Genomic DNA, 27,166 nt, shown 5'->3' on the forward strand with positions numbered 1-27,166 from the left:
AGACTGTGACATATGAGTGTGAAGAATCAACTCTGATATGGATCTTATTTTTATGAATAATGGTTTGTTCCCACTCATTATTTTTGGTTTCAGTTTCATTAGAGGAGTTAATCCCTGGCTTTCTTTTGATGCCAAACTGCTTTCCAGGTCTATTAAATCTGCTCAGAATCCTTCATCATGTATTTCTTCCTTGACCACTTCCAGGAGAAGGGGAAAAATACTGCTGGGAGCCAAAATCAGAAGGGTTTGTGGGTTACTTGTGAGTGTAATCCCATTTTGAGAGCAAGGGTTCTGGAAAATTGCAGAAGGCTGGAGAGTGATCTCAAACTGACACACAGATGGATGTAAATTTCATTTGCAGATTGTTTCTGCTGATTTTGTTCTGGTTCATATTTTGTCCACAAGTTCTCACCATCATTTGTTACCATTTTAGTGAGAATTATTACTTTTTTCTGACTTTACTGAAAGTTGCTGCGTTGTTTTTTTTTCCTTTTACCAGAAGGTAAATGTCAGGCAATAAATTTAAGGCTCTGAAAAGTGTTTATGCGTAGAAGAGGAAAAGGAAGGAGGTTAGGACTTTTTTTGAAGGTGAATTTAGTGAGGTGAAGCTTGATCAGCCTTAGCAGCTCTGGAAATAGATGTCTCCTATCTTGCATTAAGAGTACACACAACAAGAGTGTAAATGTCATAATCTTCCTTGTTTTTTTGAGGGACCACCTGCAGGGCTGTGATGTTTGTCCAGTTTCCATGCTTTTTTGGTCTTTGGCCTGTCTGAGGCTGCCAACAAATGTGTTAATGGCTGTGGTTTTGGTAATGTGGACACCTGTCCAGGACAAAATTAACTGTGATTTGTAATTAGTGTCAAATTTGTTGAAGATGTAAGTTCCTCCTTTTCCTCCTTCCTGTCAACAATTTATTTTTCCTTTCCGTGGTCTGTGCAAGCTTGTTGACTTCATCAGGGTTTTCTGGACATAACCAAGATGGGTTCTGATAATAAAATACCCTCAGGCCAGATGTAGTTTTAATTTCACTTTTACAAGTGCCCTCAGAAGATAATCAAGGAAAATCTAAGTTTTTGCTTCCTTGGAACTTCTCTGATTGTCTCCTTTCTACATCTTTTCACCAAGAGCAGTTGTAACATGCAGGTCCATGAAAATGATTCTTCCACTGCCATAAACAGTGCTCTGCTTCCTTTAGTGGAACTTAGAGATTCCTGAGAAGAAAAACAAAATGCTAGAATGATGACACCAGGAACCTTCTGAAACATAGTTTAATAAGTGAGAGAGTATCTTGCAAGATTCCAGAAATGCAAGAATTCCTTTCCGTTGCACATTGTTCTTATGATTTGATTCGACTATTATACTTGAATAAATAATTCTATTCAGACTGTAGACAGAATGGAAACTTAGAATTACCTGTAGATGCTCTTGATAATACATATACTAAAAAATGAAAGTTGGGGAGTTAATTTGCTGTGTATTTTCTTCTGCTTCTGCCTTGAAAATGGCTGTAAGCTTTCTTAGTTTTGTACTAACCCTTGGTTTATTCAGGCTGAAAGTGCCATGCAAAAAAGAGGAAGACTGTGCATATTTTCTTAGTTCTCATTCCAGGCAAAACAAGGAGGCAGAAGTAAACACAGCAATGTTAACCTAACTTTGTTAAAAATCAAAATTTACATGAATTTTTGCATATTAGCATAGAGTTTTTTCTTTTTTTTTTTTCAGCTTTGAAATATTTGGGTCTCTCTTGAGCCATTCAGAATGTCAGTTTTAAAATCAAGTTGGTATTGTCATTCAGTGAAAATTGTGATTTAAGTGTGTTTTGCTTTTTGGGTGCTTTAGAATCCCCCAGGTGCAGGTTGAGAGCACGTTCAAGTTAAAATGTAAACATTTTCCAAAGCTGTAACTCATGCAGTAGGTGTTTGGTGACTTTGAATTGCTGGGTACAGTTTGGGTTGGAACAAAGCCTAGAAGCTGTGCTTGGGCTGTGCTACCACACTGCTACAGGGAGGAAAACAAGGAAGGGGGAAGAAAAGATCTCAGTGAATCTGCCCCCATTTTGATCTTTCTTTAGAAGTATTTCTAAATCCCTGGTCATGCATGAGTGCTTCACAATGCAGTGCTGAAGAGGGCAGCAATATTAAAATATTGATAATTCATTTATTTACATGTTGGATATACAGCTCACCTCCGTCACCAATCCCGATGGGTGATTTTATCTTCCCAGATACCAACTGGGAATATCATACAGAGGACTCAAAGAGCTCCAGGAGATTTCTGAGCATGTTGAAGAGAACTTCCTGGCACAGGTGGTCGACCAGGAAAGGTGTCCTCCTAGATTTGTTGTTTATGAGGGCACAGGGATGGCTGGTGGTTGGGTCTTGGTCACAACGACCTTGAAGGAGCCAAGTTTCAAAAGCTGGTGATAGAAGAGAAGCTGTCAGCAAAATCTGGGTCCTGGATGTGTGGAGAGCAGTAGAAGCTGGTTAGTAAATTCTCTTGGGAATCTGCTCTTGGAGGTACTGGGGACTCTGAATGCTGGTCACCTTCTCAAGGCCATCTCCTAAGAGCACAGGAACAGGCAATTCCAAAGGGCTGGAAGTCAAGCCAAGCTGGCCAGAAGACCATCTTGGCTGAGCAGGGATCTTGTAGAACTTAGGGAGGAAAGGGAAGCATGTGGGGGGCCAGGTGACATGGGAGGAGATTCTGTCCCCCAGGCGGGAAGAAAATTAATGCAGCCAAAGCTCAACTAAAGTTCAAGCCGGCCAGCACTGGGAAGGACAATAAAAGAGACTTTTACAAATATGTTCATAGCAAAAGGGGAATCAGAAATAGCATTGGGGCCATGGCTTCATGAGATTGGTCACCCCAAAATAGCCACGTAGACAAAGCAGACATTTCATATCCTCTTCACTTCTGCCTTCAACAGTGATGGGCCCTGGGAAGTCTGGAGTTCCATTGGAAAACCATGACTGTTGGGGGGATGATAAAATCTCAGTCCACCCTGAGTTTGTTTGAGGCTTGCTGCTACAGCTGGATGTGCATAAATCATGGGGCTTGATGGGATTCATCCCAGGATACTGAAAGACCTGGCAGATGTCATTGTGGGACCTCACTCAATTTTTTTTTTCAGCGATCTTGAGAGTCTGGAGAGGTCCCACTAAACTGAAAGCTGGCAAATATTGTCCCAGTTTTCAAGGACAAGAAGGAAGTCCCTGGTGATTTCAGACCTGTCAGTCTCATTGCAGTGCCTGGTAAAATTATGGAGAAAGTTTTTTTGGAAGTTATTGAGAAACACTCAAGAGACAACACAGTCATTGGTTACAGCCAGTACAAGTTCATGGGGGAAAGTCCTGCTTAAATCTATGCATAGTTGACTAAGGAAAGACATAAAATGTGGGGTTTTTAGATTTCAGCAAAGCTTCTGATCCTGTCTGTCACTGAATCCTTCTGGATAAACGTTCCAGCGCACAGCTGGATGAGCAGCTGGCTCAAAGAGTTGCAGTAAGCAGGGTCACACCAGCCTGGCACTCAGTCACTGGGGGGGGACCCCAGGGCTCAACTTCACAGCCAGTGCCCACCAGTATGTTTTTTAAGTGATCAAGACTCAGAAATCAAACACACATTAGTTAGTTTGACAGCTGTACTAGACTGGGGAGAGCTGTGAACTGCCCCAGGGCACAGAGGCCTCACAGAGCAACCTGGATAGACCAGAGAGCTGGGCAGTCACCAACTGTACCAAATGCACAACAGCAAGAGCTTTACTCTCCCCCTGAGATGAGCCTGTCTGGTGATACATACAAGCTGTGGGAGAGCAGCCCTGCACAGAGAGGTCTGGGGGTTTTGATGCAAGTTCAGTGTCAGTCACCTGTGTGCCCTGGCAGCCAGAGGGGTCACCGTGTCCTGGGGTGCACAGGGATGGAGGGAGGGGATTTCCCCACCCTGCTCTGCACTGGTACAGCCCCACCTCCAGTCCTTGGGGCAGTTTTGGTGTCTCAATAGAAGAAAGACATCAGAACATGAGAGCGTGTCCAGAAGAGGGCAACCCAGGTGGGGAAAGGCTTGGAGGGCAAGGAAGTGTCCAAACAAAAGAAGAATAATGTTGTGGGTTTCCTTACGATATACTGATGGAACGGAGCTTAAACCATCTGTTTATTCATGCAAATCACATTCAGGAACTGATTATCTCTCCCTTTTATTTACTGCCTGGCATATGCATACAAAAAGTCAACAGATTAGGCTAAATCATTTTTATTGCATCATCTATCTCAACAAGCTCATTTGTTTTAGTCCTATGGATAAATTAGATGTGCAAACTGTACTCATAATGAAAAAACTCAACTCTTATCTCTTCCCCCTTTCACTCTGTTAGGAAATAGTTCTGGTGGTGTTTTTTGGGGCTGAGTACCTGGTCCGGCTGTGGTCTGCAGGCTGCAGGAGTAAATATGTTGGCTTCCAGGGAAGGATCCGGTTTGCCAGGAAGCCAATATCCATCATTGGTAAGTTTCAAACGCTTTTGCAGCCCTCCTGCTTGTTGTAAATAAAAATGTCCACTTCTGCAGGGGCCTTGTTGCAGTTCTGAGCTACATCTACCCCTCAATTTATCTGCTTTGTGGTTTCTCTTTTGGGTGGCTAGAACACTTAAAATACATCTAAGGCAGACATCAACCTTAGAAAGGCAGGACTGTAAAGTGAAGAACTGACTAAACCTTGGGTAATTGCAGGAAATTGACAAAATTTTGAACACAAAATCCTTCCTTGGGTACAAACAAATTCTTCATCTTCTTCTAGAGGTCCGGTTTTGTGATGTAACCATGTGGAGTGGTTTTTACTCCTCATTGTGTTCTTGATTTCTCTCTCAATTAATAAGAGCTTCTTAGGTTGGTATATTAGAGAAAGTGATAGTCTCATTGAACTGTGATTTCAAGGGGCTCTCTCTGCTGGTATTTTGGTACTACCACAGCAAATATTCATGTTTGTATTGGAGCCCCCGGAGAAGACGTGGTGGGTTTTGTTAAGAAAAGCTAAGAATGGCTATAGTTGGTTGTGCACTCAGTGTCAGTACCTCATTTAACCTTTGAAATTCCCCTAAGGATATAATACATTGGAAATCAAGATTTGCTTTTCCACATCAAATGCAGATGGAACAATGCCTGCACTGACAGAACAAGGTAAACTTGGGAAATACCTTTGCTGGGAATGATTGAATCCTACTGACTCGTCCTGTTATTTTCAAATCAACATGAATAAAATACAAACACTGGAAAAAGAAATTAAAAGATTAGAACAGAAAGTAAAACATAATGATATTCATTTTATTTCCTCATTAATACAAAAGTCTTTCTTTTAAATTTAGAAAAAAAAAATCCACTAAAATTTCTTTCACAGCAGGGAGATTTCTTCTATGGGATTTTGTTCCCTCTAAAATTTGGGTTAGTTCTTAGCAAGTTCAACATGGAAAATCCCAGGATGAGGCAGAAGAAATGTTCTGGGACACACAGGCTCAGTAAAAAGATGGGAGGTGGATTCTGATGTAAAAGGTCTGGGAGAGGAACATTTAAAGAGACTGACAAGCAAGCAGGAGCTTGAAGGGAAATCAGCAGGGGCTGGAAATATGTGGTATTGAAAAGTGTCAGAGAAAGGGCAGGACATGCTGAAGGTCTAGGCTGTAAAATAAGGCTGTTTGGACCAGTAAATGGGGATTAATAAGGGAAATCTAAGCACTGAAAACTGGGATGAAAACTAGGAACAGAGGAGAAGCAGAAATAGAAGAACAGGTTTGGAGAAAAAGAAAGAAAAAGAAATATCTCTACCACAAAGAACACTTTCAGAAAAGAAGAAAGTGCAAATGAAAAAATCTCCTTTACTCTCACTACTTGGTTGAACTAATTTTCTAAGCATCAGTCTTTTCCACCTTTAGTGCCTGTCTTCAGATGGAGATGTGTATGTCTGACAATTTAGTCAAGACATGATGCATCATTTGCTAAAGGGCAGAGATCTGTGTTATGATGTGGTGGGAAGAAAACCCACTCTAAATTCCAATGTTTACAAATCATGTTCACACACATACATGATAAAGGAACAGCATGAAAAAATTTGCAGTCAGGCTTTGAAAAGCTAAGATTAATCCCAAATGGAAGCTCTTCCTGTAGCTTCATCCTTCCCTTTATTCATTTTCATTTTCATACATGCACTATTACTGTAGTACAGTATTTAAACTAGCTGTGTGCTTTCCCTTGAGGAGGAATCCAGGTTTTACAGCAAAAATCAGACTGATACTGGAAATTAATTCAACTCAGAGAGTGAAAGATGCTGTTGGTTATAGAACTTCTGCAGTACTGGTTGCAGCCACTACCTGGTCATAAATGAGGCAGGAGAATGTTCAAAAGGAGAGGGAAAAAACAAGATAACCTTGCTGTAGGAAACTGTTGTTGCTGCTCAGGTTGGATCCCATCCTGCCTCTTGCCCAGGCATCCCATGGAAAGTTGGTTAAATCAGTTTTCACAAGTGGGCCTCATTTTCTGGATGTCCACAGGAAGACTTTGAGGTTGGGTTGCAGAGGTTCTGAGCCCTCACAGCTGCAACTGAAGTCAGCAGGGCTGGTGTTTTGAAGTGCTGTATAATGTTAAGTGCTCTGAAGAATAAAGAGCTGCCTGTTTCAAACTGGCAGAGGAAGGTTTACCAAAAGTTTTTCTTCGTTCTGCCTCCTTTTGCTACCCATTTATAAGACTATCCTTTAGTTTTTGGTTAGAATTTAAAAGGGAAGCATTTAGATGCTCTAAAGAGGTTTACCACAGAAATGCCTGTAAGGAAATTTAAAAAAATAATCTTCTCTGAGTAATGTTACAGCAAGTTTCAATAATTAAAAGAAATGGACATGCTCACTGAAGTGGGATGAGGGAAAATAAGGGATGCTGTCACTGTAAACTCAATCTATCATTTGCATTGTATAAAGTTGGAGCTGTGTAAACTGCAGAGTTGTGGAAACCAAAACAAAACAAAAAAAGGACTCTGGAAACAATTATTTTTTCATACAAATAAAGACAGTATCACAAAGTAAACTAACAATTCTGATTTGTTTTAACCAGCCTTTCTTCTGACAGTTCCATCAGGTTGGAAAGCTTGGCTTCACAGCTTTGCTACAGCTTTCAAACTAAGTGGATGTGTGTATGTATGCATGATACTTGACTTCATGGATTTCATTATTGTGTGGGGAAAACCCTTGCATCTCCTCTTGGACCAGAAGCCAAAATATGGGTTCTTTTCTAGGGTGCACAAATATGGGTTCATTTCTAGGGTGGCAAGCAGCCTATTCCATCAGGTTCTTTGGAAGGTCTGTTACTGAATTCATCCTGGAAGAAACTGTAGCCACTGGGGTTTAGATGTGTAACTACTACATGGTCTTAACGTGCCCACCAAATTTCAGCTAGCAATTTTTTTTTTTTAAGTGCTTTCCTTAGTCATATTTGTTGTGTTTTTTCAGTGCTGAGATTTAAAAAAAAAAAAATCACAAAAAAACAAATTAATATATTCTTTCTTCTTTTGCTCATTTGTTTGTTTTCTAACAGATCTGATTGTGGTAGTAGCCTCAATTATTGTTCTGAGCATAGGATCGAATGGGCAGGTGTTTGCCACCTCTGCAATAAGGTAGGTTCTGCTGTCACTGCAGCTCTTCGCTGCCACAGAGGTTGTTAGGTGTGTATCTGCTTGCCTAATTCCCAATTTAACTGCATGTCTGATTTTCCTAACACAACACTCTATTGAAGCACTGGGGGACTGGGTGCTGGTGTGCTTGGTGACTGGTTGGGAAATGAGTGCGGGAAGAAGGCAGATGAAAAATGGTGGGAATGCTGAAGCCAAGTGGAAAAAATGAAACATTGTGTCCTATTTAAAACAGCAAACAACTGTCTCTCTGAGACAAGAGAGAATTACAGAGCATGGGTTTATTTAAGAAGTAATCCAGACAGTGCTTAACTCGGTGCTTTTTGAGTATGAGTAATTACTTTGTTTAAAGAATAATTATGCTTTGGTGGATTTGTTTGGCACGAGTAACTCACACTGTACATGAAGCAGAAACATTTGATGTACACAGTGTTTGTTCAGCTTGCATCAAGTACTGCAGGCTTGTTTTGGGAGGTGAAGTGGGTAAACAGAAGAATGATAAGCAGTAGGTGTACTTCCTACTCCTGAGGTGACTTCCAAGATGTGCTGCATGTTTTGTCCCAAGCCTCTGCTTCCCAGTGCAGTGGAACCACTGGGAGGTGGGAATGTCCTGTGCTGTCTAAACTGTCCAGCTGTGTAGGCAAACACTGGGGAGAGCTACATGTACAGAGTGCTTTTAAGGTGATTCTTACAGTAGAACATTCATCCTTACCTGATGGTAAAGACTCCACCCAGGCAATCAGGAATATCAGCTCCTATAGGAAAAGAGGAAGGTGCATGTGGAAATTCTGAGGGTTGGGGTTTGTTAATTTATCTCAAAGCACAGGAAGGACTTCAGTGAAAAGGCCCTGTATGTTTATGTGGAATACCAGTGGGTTTTGGGCTCAGTGAAGCTTTTCCCAGTGCCAATTCCAGAGTCTCTGTCCTACACCTCAGAATGCTGTCTGAACCTTTACCCACATCCCTGCAGTGTTATCATTGCTCTACTGAAAAGCCAGCAGGGTCAAGCAAGTCTGAATTTAAAATCAAAACATATATCCACAAAAAAATCTTGAAGATTGCTAAAAAGAGCCAAAAATACTTCTAGTGAAAAATTTTCAGGTAGATGAATTCAGTGTTCATCCTTTCCTGCTTTTCACTGGTTTGTTTCAGGGATAAGACAGTAAGATGACTGTAGGCAAATAAAATTCATTGTCAAAAGAGCAACTAAATGAAATATTTCCATGGAATAAAATTATGCCGAAGAACCATACTTTTATTTAGTTGAAAATATTTGGAGCTTATGATTGATTTAGTTATTCTCCTAAAACACATTGGACACTATCTATTTCCAGTGATATCAGATATATTCCAATAAATCACCCAACAAGGATTTCAGCAATGCCATGTTTGATTCATATTCTGCTTTTGGCAGATAGAGAAAAAGGTTTGCTCACATTTATGTTAGCAAAGTTTAAGTTTTCCTTGGAAAGGAGGCATTTAAAGTTTGGAATCATAGAAATTATATCAGGTTTCCCCTGATTTGGTTTGTTTTCCTATTAAATAATGGTTTTTGTAGTCAATATTTCTGAAGAAATTTGAGTATAACGAAATGTGATCTAAACACAGAGATGCCTCAAGCCTGAGATGCCACCCCAGGCAGGGGCAGTTCTTGAACACAGCAGTGTGTCAGCAGACATAATCAGTTGTGGGTGGATAAGGCAGTATTGTCCTCAAGCATTTTTATGTGTTTATTGCATTTATTTTAATGCTTCACTTCCCTTACAGGGGGATTCGCTTTCTCCAGATCCTTCGGATGCTCCACGTCGACCGCCAGGGAGGCACCTGGAGACTCCTGGGGTCAGTGGTTTTCATCCATCGACAGGTACCCAGCCTTTAAACATCCCCTAAAATTCATTGGCCTCAGTGAATTCTCTCTGTGGGCTTCAAATAATGGCCTGGTGCCTTGGTTTGGAAAGACATGTGTCTGCTAGGGAAGGCAGGAGCCTCTCTTGAAATGGAAAATGTAACCCCTCTCATTCCAAATCATGATTTTGAAGCTAAGGGGCTCTCAGGCAAAGATACAGGAATAGTAATAACAGGTTTTTTTCTAGGAAAACTAAAAATAGAAATGCAATAGTACAAACAAGCAAACAAACAAAAAACCACTGACAGAGTCAGAATAGGCCCTGACACCCTGTGGGTCAGGGTGGTGGCAGCAGTCCCATTAAATGGTGGCTGCAGCCCTCCTGCAGTGCCAGGTGTGATTCTGTTGGAGCAGGGATCCTGTAGAAGGGTGGAGTTTTCCTGTGAAGGTCCTGTGGTGGTGTAGATGGGTTTGGTCTTCCCCTGGGAATCCAGTGGAGAAGAAAGCTGCTCCTCTTGGAATCCAGTGGGAAAAGGCTGCTCTCATGTTGCTAATGTCAGATTCTATCCAGGTAGGAATACTTGGCTCTTCCCCCTGGGTGGAGCTTCTCCCAATGGGAGGATGTAATTTTCTCAGTCATGCAGTGAGACTCAATAGCCCATTAATAGAAGATATTTCCCAGAGGGAGGATTGGTTTCTGGAAGAGATAAAGAAAACTGCCCAATTAATAGAAGATAACTGCCCCACCTCTAACAGATGGCAAACAGAATACATGCATATCTTACAACACAGAACAGCTGGTTTAAATGAAATGTTACATTGCAAGAGAAAAAAATACTTTGAAAGTCCAACGTGTGTTTCTTCCTCCTTTTAAAATGCAAATAAGCTATTTTTGCAATTCAGGGCAGTGGCTAACAGGGTTTAAACACCAGTGTTTGGGTTTATTAATTAGCTGTCATACTCTTTGATGTTATCCCTCAATGTAATTTGTTAAATGCAGTTTTGTGGGCTGCCTTTCATATTGCAAGTACTCTCCACTATCTCTGCAGAAGATGTGTTCCTAGATTGGTTTTCCTGGGGAAAACCAAACACTGCTGGGAAAGCCTTGCTAGAAGAAGTCAATTATTTTAATATTTCTGTTGTGCTCACCTTGAATAAAAAGTTTTCTAATTCATTCTGTAAATAAAAAAAAAAAATCAACAAAACTATGTTAGGATGCTGTGTAAGAAAAGTTACTTTTTCAAGGGTGTGGTCACAGAGGCAAACCTGGCTGTTAATAAGTGCGTGTCTGTTAAAGCTTTGAAATAATTTTTCTGTATGAAAGCTCATAAAGTGCAAAGAGTTTAAAAGTTTTTCTGCAGATTTAAAAATATTTCTAACTGAAGGCTTCTTTTTGAGTCTCCATGGAATCTCTTTATGAGTAGCTTTATTAATATAATGGAAACTTATATAATTAGCCTTGAAGTCTTGCATCTCGTGCCCCTCTGTGGAGGGCTAATACTCTGCTATTAATCTCCACATCCCACTTGTTAGGGTGGTTAACTTGTTTTTATGAGTGTAGATTTGTTCTCCACATACTGACAAATAGTTACAAACTTCCTTGCAGACATTTTTTAATTTTCTATTTGGAAAACTGCTTTTATGGGACAGAGAATGTGCTGCATTTAACCCAATCCAATAATTTAATACTAAAAGTAAATTTTCTTCCTTTTATTTTTTTCCCCAGTACAGTAGGAACTTTTATGTCACGATGGCTGTGCAGAAGTGATGCACACCAAAGTGCTGTGGGATAAAGCCTCCTTTTATACTGTACAGCAGGATGACTTTTAATGCTCCAAGTCTGTGTGGTCTTCATTTATTATGCTTTCATTGCCTGGGTATCTTGCTAGGGCAGAGCTGATATCCAAATAACTTGATATCCAAAAAAATATTTGAAAACATTTTTTTCCTGTGGGTGTTCAGAGTTATATTCAAGAATCAGGAAATACTCTCTCCAAAATACAACACTTAAATCTTGTGTGTCACAAGCATAATTTCAATGGTTTAAAAGGGAAAAAAATATCTTGGAAAATTAATCTAGGAGTAAACGCACCTGAAGTTCTGCCTATCCAAAGAAGTGATTATGGTGATAAACAAAACTCCACAGATCTGTAGTAGTTATCCAAGCAGATCACCCACTAGCACATTAAGAAAAAAAAATACCAAGCACACAGTTCTGTATTGATATTGGACAAGTGTAGCTGAAACCCTAACACGGCACCAAACGGAAGGAAAAATGGAACCTTTATTCCTGTCCAGCCTCTGAAAGAAATTTTTGTTTAAAAATAAAAAAAAAAAAAAACCAAAACAAAAACACTTCAACTGCTTTTTCTTCACAGGCAGAGTGCAATGTCCTCATCTGTTTTGGGGGTTTTTTGACTCTTTCAGAAAACATGGGCCCCTAAACCCTCAAGCAATGTGAGAAAATGAATTCACATCTTGGTGCCCTGTGAAAATAGCAAGCACTTGTACCTCCCTGGGCCCTGAAGAGCTTAGTAAAGTTGTCACCAACGATTTCCATGTGTTTTGGAATTTACATATAACTCAATTAGCTCACTCAGGCCCAGTTTGGCCAGGATGCTCTTCTATTTTCAGCAGGTTGAGCTTATATACTAGGATTTCTTGCCAAAGGCAACAAAACATGAGTCAATATCACATGTGGTGGTGGAAAGCCATGGAGAAATCCTGCAGCTTGCTGAAAAGCCAAGTTAGCCCCCCAAGCTCCAGCTTGTGAGCCTCTAGGTTGGTTTTACTTCTTCCTCACCTTGCTCTGTGAGATCTTCCTCTGCTCTTAGGACAGGAGGGATTCTCATATTTTTTTCCAGGTGTTGAACTTTGTATTGTCTGGTCCTTATTTTAACTGAAAACGGAGATATAGCTGAATTTAAAAAATGTGCTGACTCTACTCTCTCAGCATTCAAATTTGCCTTTGTGTGTTTCTTGTTCTTACTGTTTCCTGTGTGTGTGAATCTGAAAGTCCCTGCTGCAAAGAGCCATTTGTTTTAGGCAGCGCTCTTTATTCTTAAGCTCTTAGCTAATAAAACCCACATAAATATGTAGCTTTAAGGCCTGATGCCTGCAGAATACCCTTTGTTTTGTGATCATGTCTCATGAAGCGTGTGCTACTTAAAAAGCTTCTGACTCTCCCTTAAATGAAGTATGCATGACATTGGTGCCATTGTTCTTAATAATTACTCGTGGAACACAGATTGGTGACATTTAGAGTAAGTCCAAGGCAGTTGCATTTTCATCTGGCCTGTATTTAAAAAGAATTTTGTCTTCAGATGAATAGTACTGGAGCTGAGAGGTGCCAGTGGTGGAGTAAACTCAGTAGTTCTGTTGATATTTCAGCCACTTTGAAAGGATTTCATAAGACTCTGCAATTTTCCTGCCTGCTTCCAAAAAAGCCAGCACTTAAACCAGAATTATCATCTACAATTATCATCTACAGTCAGTTGTGTATGTTAACAGAAGGAGCTTTAAAAAGCAAGTCATATCTACAAGTACACAGTGCTCCATTATCGTGAGATAAAGGTGAGAAAAAAAAGGTGACCAGGAAAGTACTGAAACCCCAGGGTTTATTTCCTTTTTCAGCTGCCTTGTTTAGCAAACAGGCCTGCAAAAAGTTAAGGTTTAAATTAAAAGACTTGGCCATGAGCAAGACAAAATACTATCAAAATTCATTATTTAGGTCATCATTAAATGATTAGAGGAAAAGCATCCATTTTTCTTTGTGCCAAGACTACTTAAAGTTTTCCTGAACCCAGGTTTTAATTAGTGCTGTAGGAGAAGGAAGAATATTTATATTTCCTGCTGCTGAATGTTGGTACTTGAGACAAAGGCTACCTTTGCCCAGAAAGCTCTTACAGGGAAAGGAAAAGAAGGACAGAAGGAAGGACGGAAGGAAGGACGGAAGGAAGGACGGAAGGAAGGAAGGAAGGAAAAGAAAGAAAGAAAGAAAGAAAGAAAGAAAGAAAGAAAGAAAGAAAGAAAGAAAGAAAGAAAGAAAGAAAGAAAGAAAGAAAGAAAGAAAGAAAGAAAGAAAGAAAGAAAGAAAGAAAGAAAGAAAGAAAGAAAGAGAGAAAGAGAGAAAGAGAGAAAGAAAAAGAGAAAGAAAAAGAGAAAAAGAAAGAAAATCTGAGGGAAGTGTGATGATAAAATTGAACCTTCCCTTACTAACAGTTTAATAAACATGGGTAGAATATTACAGAAAACCTATGAAAACCTGGCATACTTTAAAAGTAGGGGCCATCCTTCCTAGTCAGGCTTTAATTTTAAATGTATGATATGGCAGTATTTTAGTTCCCTTGTTGGCTGGGACCAAAGGAGAGAGAAATGACTGCCATAAGGTGCCACTGAAGATGTAGCACAACATCCTTTCCTGATAAAGATGGCCAAATTTGTGCAAAGAAAATAAAGGAATGATGCATGTAAGCTTTAAATAATTAGAGTGAGCTGTTCCCTCATAACTAGGTATTGGATTTCCCTGAGGGGCAGGTGGATATCCCATTTGGCACTGCTTTTAAAAGCTTTGCGTGGTTTTTATCTGTGACACCACACATTTTGGCTTGTTTAAGTGCATAAGCACTTTCTTTTTTTTTTTCCTGAAGACTGTGAGAATCCTGTATCTAAGTCACAGCAGGTCTGACACAGTTCTCCTGCCCAAAAATCTTTAGTTAAAATGGTATTTTCACAAGGACTGTAACATGCCCTCACAGAAGTCTGCCCTATCTTTCTTCTTCAGGACTGAAAACTTGACATCTACCTACCTAGCACATTTTATTTTAATGTGAAACTGTTGAGCATCACCATCCAGTCTTAAGCAGTCTAAATATCAGAAACCCAAGTTCACTGCTCAGGAATGGCCATAATCACAGGACATGGCTGCTGTTTCTCAGTGTACTCTTCATAAAGAGCATTTCCAAAGCTTCTTTGCTGCTTTTAAAATGTTTAGACAGTTAGTATTTTTAGTAGACAGTTAAATGGAATGATTACCATTCCCTAATTAGGAGAGATGTCCCACTCTACATTTAGCTGCCCCAAGGATCAAGCCCAAAATGATGGATTTTTGAACTATTTAGCCTGGTATGAATAAAATCCAAGTCAATATTTTAGCTGTTTTACTGGAACCAAATATCAAACTTGAAGTATAACATATTAATTTTTCCACTGTGATGCAAAAACCCCACAGATATTTGCAATGTTTTACAATTATATATATATATATATGTTTATAGGAAGAAAACCTCATATACTTGTTTGTTTCCTCTTTTAATAGGAGCTCATAACCACGCTGTACATTGGATTCTTGGGATTAATTTTTTCATCCTACTTTGTTTATCTTGCTGAGAAGGATGCAGTTGATGAAGATGGAAAGACAGGTTTCTCCAGCTATGCTGATGCCCTTTGGTGGGGTGTGGTAAGTCCTCACCAGCAAAATGTGTGTGCAAACAGGGCCCAAGGTTTTCTGTTCAAGTTGTGATCTTTTCAGAAAAACCAGCGTTTCTTTCTTTGCAGAATGTATTTCTGTTGGGAATCTTGACATCCTCTTCAGAGAGATACAAGCAGGAATATAAGAACTCCAATTAAATTATTGAGGTATTAAATTTTATTGTGAGAGCAAGTCAGCAAGTTTTTAGCAGAGGACACCAAATGCTTACAGTTAGGAAAAGTAAAAATCATCTCAAAAAGAGAGCTCAAAGAAGTAAAAAACCCCTTCAAAACCTATAGCACTTCCTTTAAGCTCTCAAAAGGTGCATAACTTAAAAACCTATTCTATATGTGAAAGTTAGGTTGATGACCCTATTTTTTTTTTTAACTTTTTGTGTAAATCTCATTCTCTCAGTAATAATTCAGACTTTGATGCCAATTATAGGTTCCTGTTTTTTATCTTTAACTTTTGTGGGGGGACAGAATAGAAGAGAATAGAGATGGTGCAGAAAGCAATCTCACCCCTGAGGAGCTGCAGCTGTACCAATCACCAAAGATTAGGAACAGTCCTGCCCTTAACAAGCCACAGCTGTGTCCAATTAGAAGAGTGCTATAAAAGAGTGGGTTGGCTGGGTGAGGAGAGAGTTGGAGTTTGTTGGCTGTGCTGTGAGGAGCTGCCCATGAGACATCACCAAAAAGGTATGGAACTTTTGTAATGAGATGACAACAGACTTAGATGTTGCATAAGTCTCTGCTTCAGTGAAGTACACAGAATTCTAGGCTCTATTACATGAAGCCTGAGTCACCACTCTGTAAGTGGTTCACTGTAAAAATATTTTAAACATTAAACTCCTGTCACTAGGTTATCAAGTATTTATTTAATCTGCAGAGTATCACCTATGACTGTGCTAAACAGTACAAACCCAGAAGAATCAAGTGGAAAAAGAAAAATCCACTCAATGGCCAGATGGACCTGGTGATCTAAGGTGCTGGGAGGCAATGAAAGCCTGAACCAAGCCATAGAGATATCACTTGTTCAAGTCCTCAGTGGACATGGGATAAGCTTCTAAGAATATGAAACCTCATGGTTATAGCTGTGAAGCTACCTGTGGAGGAAAATAACAAGTGTCTCAAAAGTATAGGTTCTGCTGCATTTTAAAAGAAAAACAATCAGGGTATAATTTAAAGATATCCCATGCCAGTTTTACAAGAACAAACCAGTACTCTTATTCTCACTTATTCTTCCATTATTTGAGCAGTTCACCTCAAACACCAGTGGATCACTTTTAGTGTCCAGTTCTATCCATGTATATTCATGCACAAGTAATCTCTGCATGTGATAAAAAGTCCTTGTGGACCCAGTGTACTCTTCCTACCTTTCCTTGGTTTTGGTTTTTAGTGGTTTTTGTTTTTTTAGTTCAAGTTTTCCAGAGTTGCTTCATTAGTTGCATTGAACATTTAGGTATGAATTAGAAATACTTCTAATCCCCATAAGCTATTGCATTGATGTGAGTAAAGAGGAAAAAAAAGAAGAAGGTTAAAAAAGTCAGATTGTGTTTCTACAACAGTATTTTGGACTTTGGGAATTTAAAAGGAGTTATGAAGACCATCAGAGAAGGTTAAAATGCACAGTATCTTGCTGAGATAGATAACTTGGGATCTGTGTTTCCAAGTGTGTGGATGGGAGATGCAAAGTCTTTAGCGGGTTTTGTTATTTTCCAAAACTTGACTTGCTTTGTGTAGCAGCAAAATAAAATCAGCTCCTCTTTCTCTGGCCCTGTGAGGAACACTGTTCAAATTGTTGTTCAAGCTTTTCAGGCATCTAGGCCTCCTCAGCATTCAGTGAGTCACGGTGCAGGTGCAGTTCACAGCTGGGAACAGGAACAAAGGACAAAGTAAATCAGTTTCTCTTTCTTTTCAAATCTCCTGGAACATAGAAACACAGATGTGGAGTTACTAGGGAGTGAAATTTGATTTTTGCTTTTGCCTTTCAACACTGAGCCATTGGAAAAAAAAAAAAGTCTTGGTACCAAGTATTTGAAAGTCTTATGTGTCTGACAAAAACCACAGAGTATATTATGGGGAACATTTTGCTTTGAGGAGAAAGTGCAAGCTTGCTGAACTTGATACAAATGACCTGAAAGGTTTAAATACAGGGAAAAGAGAAAATAAAGAATGAATGAGAGTTGGAATTAATTGCTAACTACATTCACCTGCTTCAGTTAAAGGCGAGGTTTTTTCCTCCTAGATTTGGCAGGCAAACAGGTCAAACTGCAAAGACATATCAAAGGCTTATGTTTCACATGAAGCCATTCTCAGAAGTTGAAGCATGTAGGGCACATGTAAAAGCACTTCCAGCAGTGTGGTCACTCTGCCAGAGTAGCAACCCATGTCACAGCAGCTGCCCTGTCCCTTTTGGGTATTTTTTCCTTGAGAAAAGAAGAGCACATAGGAGGCTTCTCTTCTGCTGGCCCTCCCTGCTTGCCTCTTATTTGCCTTGCTGCAAACTCAGCTATTCTGTACCACTGGAGTTAAAGACTTGCTCCAGTGAATTGGTGTTAACTGGCACAGGTACTTGGGATCAACTGCTCAGAATTTCCAGCAGTAAATTTCCATGCCAGAGGTAACAGTTGGAATCCCTTTATATTTAGTGTGGTTTTTTTGAGGTGTGCAGTACTGACTCCTCACACCTGAGGACACCTGCCTGTCTTTAAACATCTGAGCAGCCCTGTTGACTTCTACTAAATCAGAGTTCTTCCCTTTTTGAGGCACATGTGTGTGTTCAGAGCCTGTGTGCACAGCTGGAATGTGCCATCCTAAATCCCTGTTACAGTAGGAGTCATTTTCCAGAGCCCAGCTCTCCAATGTTCTCTGCTCAGAAGTACAGATAACTTTGGGATGTATGAGTAGGAAAAAAAATTCTGCAGTGATAAAGAAAGCCAGAGAATTACTTTATTTATAATGCTGTCCATGTATTCAATGTGCTAATTAAGTTACCAACAAGGAACCCTCTTAAGGTAGCCAGGGAAAAACTTCCTGAGACATGTTCAGGCACCTGCAGGAGTCTGCCAGCCAAGAGCCTGCTGTGAAGGTGGAAAATTCATCTTTTCTGTGGTTGCAGCTTTCATGCTGTCTTCCATAGTAAAATTAAGGCAGCTCAGCATGATTGCAGTTTGGTTTTAAGACCTGGGTGCTGGAGAACTTAGTGAATAAAACCAACCAAAACCACCCCAGAAAAACCAAACCACCCCCTTTCATTAAAAAAAAAGAGAAAAAAAAAGAGGGGAAAAGAAAGGGAAAACCACTGACTTTAGAGGGTCATCTGGGTACATTGAGGAGCTGAAGTTCTGTTAAAGAAACAGCTTTAACTTCCTCCACTGCCCAGAAACACATGCTGCATTTCAAAGTTGAATTGGGGGGGGGGGGGGGGGTCTTATTAATTTTGGGGACTGGCAAACTCATTGTCCTGCTGGTAGCACACAGCACCTGAGTCCTTTGACCAGCCACATTAAATCTGGACAAACACCTGGCAAGGCAGAGCTCCTGCTGAGAGCAGCTTGCAGTTCAAAAGAACAATATTCATTCAAGGATATAGCTACTGCAAAGTGGTCTTCATCAAGTGGAAAACTCATGATGAGCAAACACAAATATAACTATTTTTCTGGCACTTGGAAAAGCTAAGTTTGGTAGTAGTTGCTAATTTTTTCCCTGCAAATCTTTCTTCCAGCTCTGAGAGTAGGAGGAAATGTGTTCTTCCCATGCCTTTATTGCTTGATAGTTTCTTCTGAGAAGACTATTTTTGCATAACATCTGAGCATTTGTCAGCAAATTTTTCCATAAAAGGCAGCCTCTTTATAGTCAGTGTAAATTTACATATTCTTTTAAGTCTGTTTTGGCTGTGTTTCTGCTACCATTCAAGGCAAAGTGAAGGGAGGGGGCTAGGTTTGGGGCTGGTGCATCCAAATAAAAGTACATTTTTTCTATTTACAGCTCTCCCCAGTGGTTAGTATTGATGACAGAGCTCTTCTGTTCCTCACCAGAAGCTTTTTGCTTCTCAGGGATCCAAGCCATGTTTCTCACACCATTTTATGGCAGCATCAGAGCTCTGAGGATGCTGAAAACCCAACACCCCCATGGCCCAGGGTCTCTGTTTTAGACCATGGTCTGTGAGCCTTGTCCTGCTGTGACCATGGTGCTGGGGGCCCTGTCAGGAGTGATTCCTGTGGCTTGCTGTGGGTTTCAGCTTTGGGATCAGCTGATTATCCCCTTCCATTGGGCAGCAAGGGCTCCTTGTTGCATGACAAACCTTTCTGATGGACCAGCTGCCACCTGGACCCTCTTTTCCCCCTGCACCAGGTCCTTCCTGACCTCTGGCTCATGATGAATTCTCTTTCATCCTGCTGGGGCTCTCCAGGAATAGCCCCAAACCTCTGTCCCACTCAGGTCCTCCTGCCTCTGGGGCATTTCAGGGCTGGCCTGCCACCTCTGCAGCAAGTCTGTGTAGAGCCAAGTCCCTACATGTCCCAGACCTGAGGTCACTAATTGACCTAATGACCCTGACCAGCATGACCCCACTGGTGGTGCTCCATGCACACCATTTCAGCAATATTTCAGCACAGGAGAGATTGTCTGTAGCTCAACTGCACCTGTCAGGGTATGGGTTCCCTCAATCCTCATTCCACCCATGGGATGATGCCCTGCTCTTGTCTCCTCCCTGTGTGCTTGTGTGCTGACCAGTTGATCCTAATCCTGACCTGTGCCTTGTCAGACCTGCCTTGTTGTGCTGCTGTGTTATAACCCAGACTCCGGGGTGGACCTGGCTGTGCTTTCTGCTTCTGTATTGCTTGAAAGGTCCTGGCTCCTGACTGGAGAGGTGCTGCCCTGCTGCCTCCCTTGACTGTGGACTCCTTCTCCCTGGCCCTGAGAAGCAATAGCAGATCCAAGTTTAAGCACCTTGTGGCTTAAAAACAAATTTGAGTGGCCAGGTATTGTTGCAAATCATCCCCAGACAGGGAATAATGTGTTCTGACTGCATGATTTCAGAAGGCTGAACAAATGCTTTATTAAGATATAATATATATATATATATAAATTATATATATAAAAGCATGTATATAATATAGTTATATATATAAGTATATATTATATAGTTTTATATATAATATATATAAGTATATATAATATAATTCTATATATTATATGTTTAAGCTATACTAATACTATACTAAAGAAAAACCTGTGACTGTCTCCAGACAGTCAAGACACAGCTTTGACCTAATTGGCCAATCAATCCAAACAACCATCACCTGTGCCCAATTAACAAATCACTCTCTGTAAACAATCTCCATAATACATTCCACATGTGCCAAACAGGAGCAGCAAGTAGAGATAAGAATGATTTTCTCTTCTTCTCTGAGCTTCTCACTGCCCTCCCCTGAAAAAAACTCTGGGAGAGAGAATTGTGTCTCTCTGTGTTCAGGGAATGTGAATACCACAGCCAGGTCCTGTCTTTGTGGGGGAGAAAGAAAGCAAGCTAAGCCCAGGCCTCAGCTTTGTTCAGGTCCAGCTCTGCTGGCAGGCTGACTTTGGGAGATAACACATCTGGAATGGTTCTCTGCTCCTCCTCTTGCCGTGAGTATTCAGTTGGGATGGGTTGGTTCTGTCCTTTTTCACTCCTGTCAACACAGATTTCCTTATTCCCAAATCCACACACTCAGTTCACACCTGTCTCCTGATAATTCACTAATTACTTTCCCCTTCCATTCTTTTTTACTCATGCTTTTTGGAGGGAAAAAAGCACTAAAACAGATGTTTCTTCCCGGTGTAGGTAACAGTCACAACAATTGGCTATGGAGACAAAGTTCCCCAGACGTGGATTGGGAAGACAATAGCTTCCTGCTTCTCAGTGTTTGCTATCTCCTTCTTTGCCCTGCCAGCTGTAAGTGGAACTTGAATCTCTTCCTTAAAGGTGTGTGCACCTCTGTGAATGCCTCTGGCTCCTGTAGCCTGTAGATAACAGCAATAAATGGGTGCTGTTCATTGAAGTTACACAATTCTGCTGTTGATCTGCTCAATTTCAGATTTATTTGTTGGAATAAATAGAACTCTGACAGTCTGGACACTTGAAAATCCATTTTATAAATTCTTTTAGTAAATGTCTGTTGATTCCAGGTGTGAAGTACTTTATTTAGGTATGTGAAGCTATATACATGTCTGAGTAATAATTTTGTTATTTTGTTAGGGTATTCTGGGGTCTGGTTTTGCCCTGAAAGTACAGCAGAAGCAACGTCAGAAGCATTTCAATAGACAAATCCCAGCTGCAGCTTCCCTGATTCAGGTAAGGCCACAACAGTAAAATACTAAAATACCTGAGAGTTTATTGATGAGGAAGTATGGCCTGGAAGTACAAGTACTGAGAATCACAGTTCCTAAATTTATTACAGATGTATAAATTGTGTTTAGCCACTTTTTGTCATTTTGATCCACATCAGTAAGCAGAGAAATGAGATCATTGCCCCTCCCTTTCTGGAAGCTGTGCTATACCTGGTATTCACAGGCATAATGACACTAACTGGATGCAGTGAGTATATGTAGTGAAATACTAAAAACATAATAAAAATCTTCATTATAATATTTAATTCATAACTTCCTTTTCATGTTCTTTTAGGTCCTATGCATCTTCCAAATCCTGAGGTGATGAATGTACAAATACATGAAAAAAACATCTGATTTAGAAAAATCTCCCAGCATAACATTCCATATGATGATATAATGAATTAACTAGCACAGTGCACAAACATTCATTGTGGCACAGTGCAGAAAAAAGGAAACACAGCATTCAGTGGGGGACTCACTTTCATGGGGGTTGTGTTAGATTTAATTGGGGTTTTTTTTTGCTGTGGGTAGAGTTTGATCCCAGCTCGTGGGGGGAGCACACTGAATATCTGTGTGATGCATGTCCTGGTGCAAATTGCACCCACCATGCTTGTACTTTATCTGGAGTGGTGTTTACCTGGACTGAGGCTTTGTTGTCAGATGGATTTGCAGCAGAATTTGCCGTGCAGGATCCCAGTGACTGCTCCTGTGTGACAGTGATCCCAGGGGTCCCAGGATGAGGGAAGAGATGAAAAAGCTGACTCCATGTCAGAAGGCTTGATTATTTTATGATATATATTATGTTAAAAACTATACTAAAAGAATAAAAGAAAAGATTTCATCAGAAGGCTGGCTAAGAATAGGAAAGGAATGAATAACAAAGGTTTGTTTCTGACCAAGACAGTCCGAGACAGCTGGACTGTGATTGGCCATTAATTAGAAACAACCACATGAGAGCAATCACAGATCCACCTGCTGCATCCCACAGCAACAGATAATCATTGTTTGCATTTTGTTCCTGAGGCCTCTCAGCTTCTCAGGAGGAAAAATCCTAAGGAAAGGATTTTTCATAAAATATCATGGCTGCAGCTCCTGCACTGAGGTTCTTTGGGTTCCTTTGCAGACCCTGTGGCGCTGCTATGCAGCAGAGAAATCCTGCACCTCCACGGCCACCTGGAAGATCTATGTGACAGCTCCCGTGCAAAATCCCAAAAAGTCTCCAGCGCCATCTAGTCCCGGGCTGAGAAAACAGGTGACACCCCTGGCAGGGCTGGCTCTCTGCTTGCTTCTCATTTTGAATTATGATTCACTTGCCAAAAAGCCTCGTGAAGGGCCTGAGCAGTTTGGACACCTGACATACGTTTATTTTCCCCCTGCCACAGCCCAGTTAGTTTTGTTTTCCTTAAAATATTCCTGAGGAAAGAATATCTTTGAACTGAATTTGCCTTGTTGGTCAGAGAGGTACCAGCTCTCCATTGTTTTATCCCCTTTGGAGTCTCCTGCTTTCTCCAAGCACGAGGAAATGGTGCCACTGTCCCATTCTGCATTCATTTCTCAAGGTAGTTCATACCAGAAGAAGGAGCAAGCCAGTTTAAAAATTTATGTTCAGGCTCAACATGTGGCTGACAGCAGTTACTCTTCCCTGAAGTACTCCATGCTGCTTTTATTTCTTTAGAAATTAGGGCAGATTCCCGGGCTGTGAGTGCAGGAAATGGAAGAGTGTTTGTCTGCAGAGGTGGGATTGCCCACACCCAGTCCTACGGTGTCCCTGCCGAGCGTGCCAGAAGGGCAGAGTCTGCAGCAGGTCCAGCCCAGGGGCCAGCCTTTCCCAAAGGATGGTCAGGGCTGCCTTTGGGCAGGGGCATCCCCCTGCAGCCTGTTTCCCAGGGAAGAAGGGCTGTGCAATTCCCCCGGGCACATGGAGGCAGCTGGAGCAGCCGGATCTGTGCTGTGGGGTCAGTGTGACCTTGCTTTGTCACAGCTGGAGGCAGGAAAAACAGGAGGAGAGGGGTGAAGCAGAAGCAAGACTCCTGTGTGTGTTGCTGAACAGCAAGAAATCCATGGCTGGAAAGCTGGAAAGATGGGATAAATGTGTTTTCCCCTCTGTTTTCTCTAATATATTGTTTGTCTGAACCTCCCTGTGCGCCCTAATTCAAAAACACAGTGATGGTTCTTTCACCTCTTCCCAAAGGATCCTCTTCTCTTGTTCTTTCTTGGGCTGTGACTTCCTATTTTAAGGTCTCAAATCCACACTGATCATTTTGTGTATGTTGTAGCATTTTGTTCTCCCGAGGACTATTTTCTCTTCCTGCTGTAAGAGCCTGTAATCTGCTTTTAGAAGTATTTTGATGCATGTCAGTGCATCCACTGTCCACAACAAATACCTATTTCTACCATTTTCCCCCCATTTAATTTTGAACGTGCATTTTTTTAACTGCTGCAGAGCTGAGCAGAAGAAGGAATTCCAAAAGTCTGAATGTAGACCATAACAAAGTAAGAATTAGCTTAACTTTAGATCAAGTAGCCTTGTCCCATATATGAATATCTTGACCCTGCATCTCTTTCTGTTGATCCAAACCTTCATTTTTCATTTTGAAGTACCAATTATAGTGTGTTTATTAGGCTGTCTTTAGGCTTCTAAAATCAGGAGAACTATTTGGAGGCAGGAGGAAGGATTTCTCATCTCCTGAGGTGCCTAATTTAGCCTTTTTGGTAAAAGTGAAGTTTTCTTTAGTTGAATATGCTGCACAGGGCCTCGTTCAAAATCTATGGTTATGTTGTATTTAAGCTTTAGAAAGCTATTCCTGACAAGGTGATATGTGTTGAAGTCATTAGAATTTTCTATGCCTTGAGTTTTGGTGCCAATTTGAGAAATTTTACTAATGGCCTGATTTTCAGAATGTTCTAGTTGCCTTCTGAGAATCCAAGTCTTACCAAGTTTTAGTTCATAATTCAGAGTCAGACACTTTAAAACCATAAGCAAAGGTTGCAGCCCTTCCACTGAATTTCAGTTTTATCCTTTAAATAAAAAACATTTGACCTCAAGTGAATTCACTTTACAGTGAAGCTCACATGTGAACTCGTCTGTGTTTGATATCATCTTCTGAGATCATTCCATTCCTACTCTCACAGGCCAGAAGATACAGAAGAAAAGGGAAGCTGGGCTGTGGGAATGGCTCTGCACCTGTAATAAACCCAGGAGAAAATTCCCTGTCTGTTCCCCAGATCACTTATGATCACATTGATGAGCAAGAGGACAAAAAAGATGTGTCCTTCTACATTGGTGAACCCAAAGGTAACTTACTTTTGCTCAGTTTATCATTTTTCAAGAGACAAACTTACAAAGAGTTGATGTGATGAGGGGAAGAGTTCTATGAAAAAACAATTCTAAGCTATTCAGTAAATCAAAATGCCTTCAGCCAAGGATGGTTGCATAACAAAAATAGGGGGACACGAAGGAAAGGCAGTCTTCAATTCATATAGTGTGAATATCAAAAGAGCTTTATTTATTTACCATCAATTAAGATGTTGAATATATTGTTCATTCTTCTTTGAATTATTTTGGAGGTGGATGGAAAGCTTCCTCAGGTCTACCCCACCTTTTAACTTCACCTGAATGAAGGAAGGATAAACCAGGAAAAATATTTCTACTTTTTTTACAGCCCCCTCTTAAACGTTGTGCAGAAAAAGAAAAAACAACAATTTTTATGCTCACACCAGCTAAGAGGTTTTGATAAGTGGGGTTTTTTTTTTCTCTTGCTTCATTTAAAATATTGTTTATATAAGCAATGGTTGTATTTCGACATGGAAACTGTCTGAATTTCACTGCTGAGTTAACATACTTGCTTTGTCTGTGAAATCCTTTCTTTAAAATTAGGTTTGTAATGGAAATATGTTATACTGTGAAATATAAAATGGTATTGTTTACTATAAAAGAAGGTTTTCTAGAAAGCTGATTTTCCCCTTTTGCATTGATTTTCTTTGTCTGATGGGGCTGGGGCTCTGTTCTGGATCTGCTGCATCTTCAACTCATAATCTGAGTTCTGTTCCATACCCAGAGACATTTCCAGTGCTTTTAGGGTTCTGGGAGAGGGCATGAAGTGTGTGATATTTCTAACCAAAGTTTCTGCTTTAACTCCCCCTCTCACAACAATATTGTGTTCATGTTCAGCATGTTTATTGTGCTGGAGCAGCTTCCCCTGCTGACCCTGTGGCAGCAGATTTTGCTGAGCGTGTTTTTGGTGTTGGGATGTGATGGATGGAAGCAGCCAAGTGTTGGGCTGCTGGTAACAGTCCTGGAGGCCACTGAGGTGCTGGGGACTCTGCTGGCTGTGCTCAGCACTCTGCCAGTGTATGCTGGGTCACTAAAGCTGTGTTCTCTCAATGGTCATAGTTAGTCTGAGCAAAGCTCTGTGTCACAGGAAAGAGTGATGAGACAAGCATGGATCTGTTTCTGCCTGACAGGAAAATGAGTTTCCCCCACTTTTTCTGAAAATGTTTTCTTCTTGTAATTTCACTCTAGCTGGTTGAATTTATTCTTATTCTGAGACTGTCATGCGTATTATTCCCTTGCCAATTAAATTGTCTATTTTTCATTTTCTTTCACATTTTGACACTTAGCCAGTGTCAAGGTTAAATCACACTCAATTTGATTTTCCTGATTCATTCCTTCTGTTGCAAAGCTTCCAGGAATGTAGCTGGCGAACTCAATTTCTCAATTGACTGAACATTCTTGACACCTCTTGAAAGTTTAAGCCTGATTTCTCTCAGTGAAGTTCTCCTTGCCAGAATTAATAGGCTTCTATTCCTGGGGAGTGGAAGTACTGGGCTTCAAGCCTGTAAATGGGGCTTTTTTTTCCTGTCAAAAAAGCTGAAAGAAAAGGCAGAGAGGATCATCATTCAAAAAAGGTAAATTGAAAGGGGCCATGCCAGCTTCTTTTTGAGTGTTGCTGTAGTGGAATATTTTATTCATTGCTGGTGGAGGCTGGATGTTTTGCAGATGATGGCAAACTGCAAGGTTGAATCAGATCTCTTTTCTAGGCCTGACCTAGAGGAACAGAGCTGCTGCCCCAGACCAGCTCTCCTTGCTGCCCCAAACCAAATGCCTGTCAGGAGAAGGCAACACAGTAACAGTCACACTGATAAAATCCCTTGTTTTGGGCAGAAATAGGTAGAAATGTCGTTCAAGTATCCATGAAAAAGGAGATATTTGCCTTAATTCAGCAATGGCATTATGTGAACATGCCTTTTCTCCTGGAAATAGAATTTTCCTAATTGTTCATGTATCCACATCCACCCATTTTACACTTGGTTTGCTCAAACCTTGCTTAGGAGGCAGATCTTCCCAAGCTGGGCAAAAATGCTTTCCTTTATTTCTGTGAAGAAAGTTGGAGAAAAAGGAAGCCTTACAAAACAGTGATGATCCACATTAAGATTTCTGAGAGGTTTCTGTGTATGTGGAATAAAAACTCCCTGTATTGGATAGTGCATAATAGAGAAACAAGACCTTTGTTCACCAAAAATGGTAGAGTTTTGAAACAAAAACTTGATAAGCTGAGAGAAAAATTACTCCTGACCTCTGCACTGTGCATGGGGTTCTGGGTGTGGCTGATGAAAAATGATCTGTAGCACCCAGAATTTGTCCATCCTTACAGAAAGGGAAAGGCCAAAAGTCTTCCACAATAAAAGTTTCCTTTTTGGAAATCAAACCTCTCAAAATGAAGCTATTTAGAAAGACATTAATAAGGAAAAACTAAACCAAACATAGAGATTTAGGATGTTCTAGAAAATAATTGTTATGCTGAGTCATAGAATA

The 27,166-nt window shown here is 40.6% G+C and overlaps 1 protein-coding gene across 1 annotated transcript in view; it reads left to right on the forward strand.

The window, feature by feature from the left end:
• Nucleotides 1–27,166, forward strand: part of LOC311153539 (potassium voltage-gated channel subfamily KQT member 1-like) — a gene marked incomplete at both ends in the record, with an annotated part of 408,184 nt that overhangs the window by 23,191 nt on the left and 357,827 nt on the right. Inside the window, 8 exon segments of the mRNA XM_084205470.1 lie at nucleotides 4,372–4,498; nucleotides 7,568–7,646; nucleotides 9,429–9,525; nucleotides 14,825–14,965; nucleotides 20,804–20,914; nucleotides 21,218–21,313; nucleotides 22,475–22,603; nucleotides 24,484–24,646. Of these exon segments, the coding sequence (XP_084061596.1) occupies nucleotides 4,372–4,498; nucleotides 7,568–7,646; nucleotides 9,429–9,525; nucleotides 14,825–14,965; nucleotides 20,804–20,914; nucleotides 21,218–21,313; nucleotides 22,475–22,603; nucleotides 24,484–24,646 (943 nt within the window).

This window comes from Fringilla coelebs (genome assembly GCF_963513975.1).
Source record: "Fringilla coelebs genome assembly, chromosome: 5".
In the NCBI taxonomy this organism is placed as follows: domain Eukaryota; kingdom Metazoa; phylum Chordata; class Aves; order Passeriformes; family Fringillidae; genus Fringilla; species Fringilla coelebs.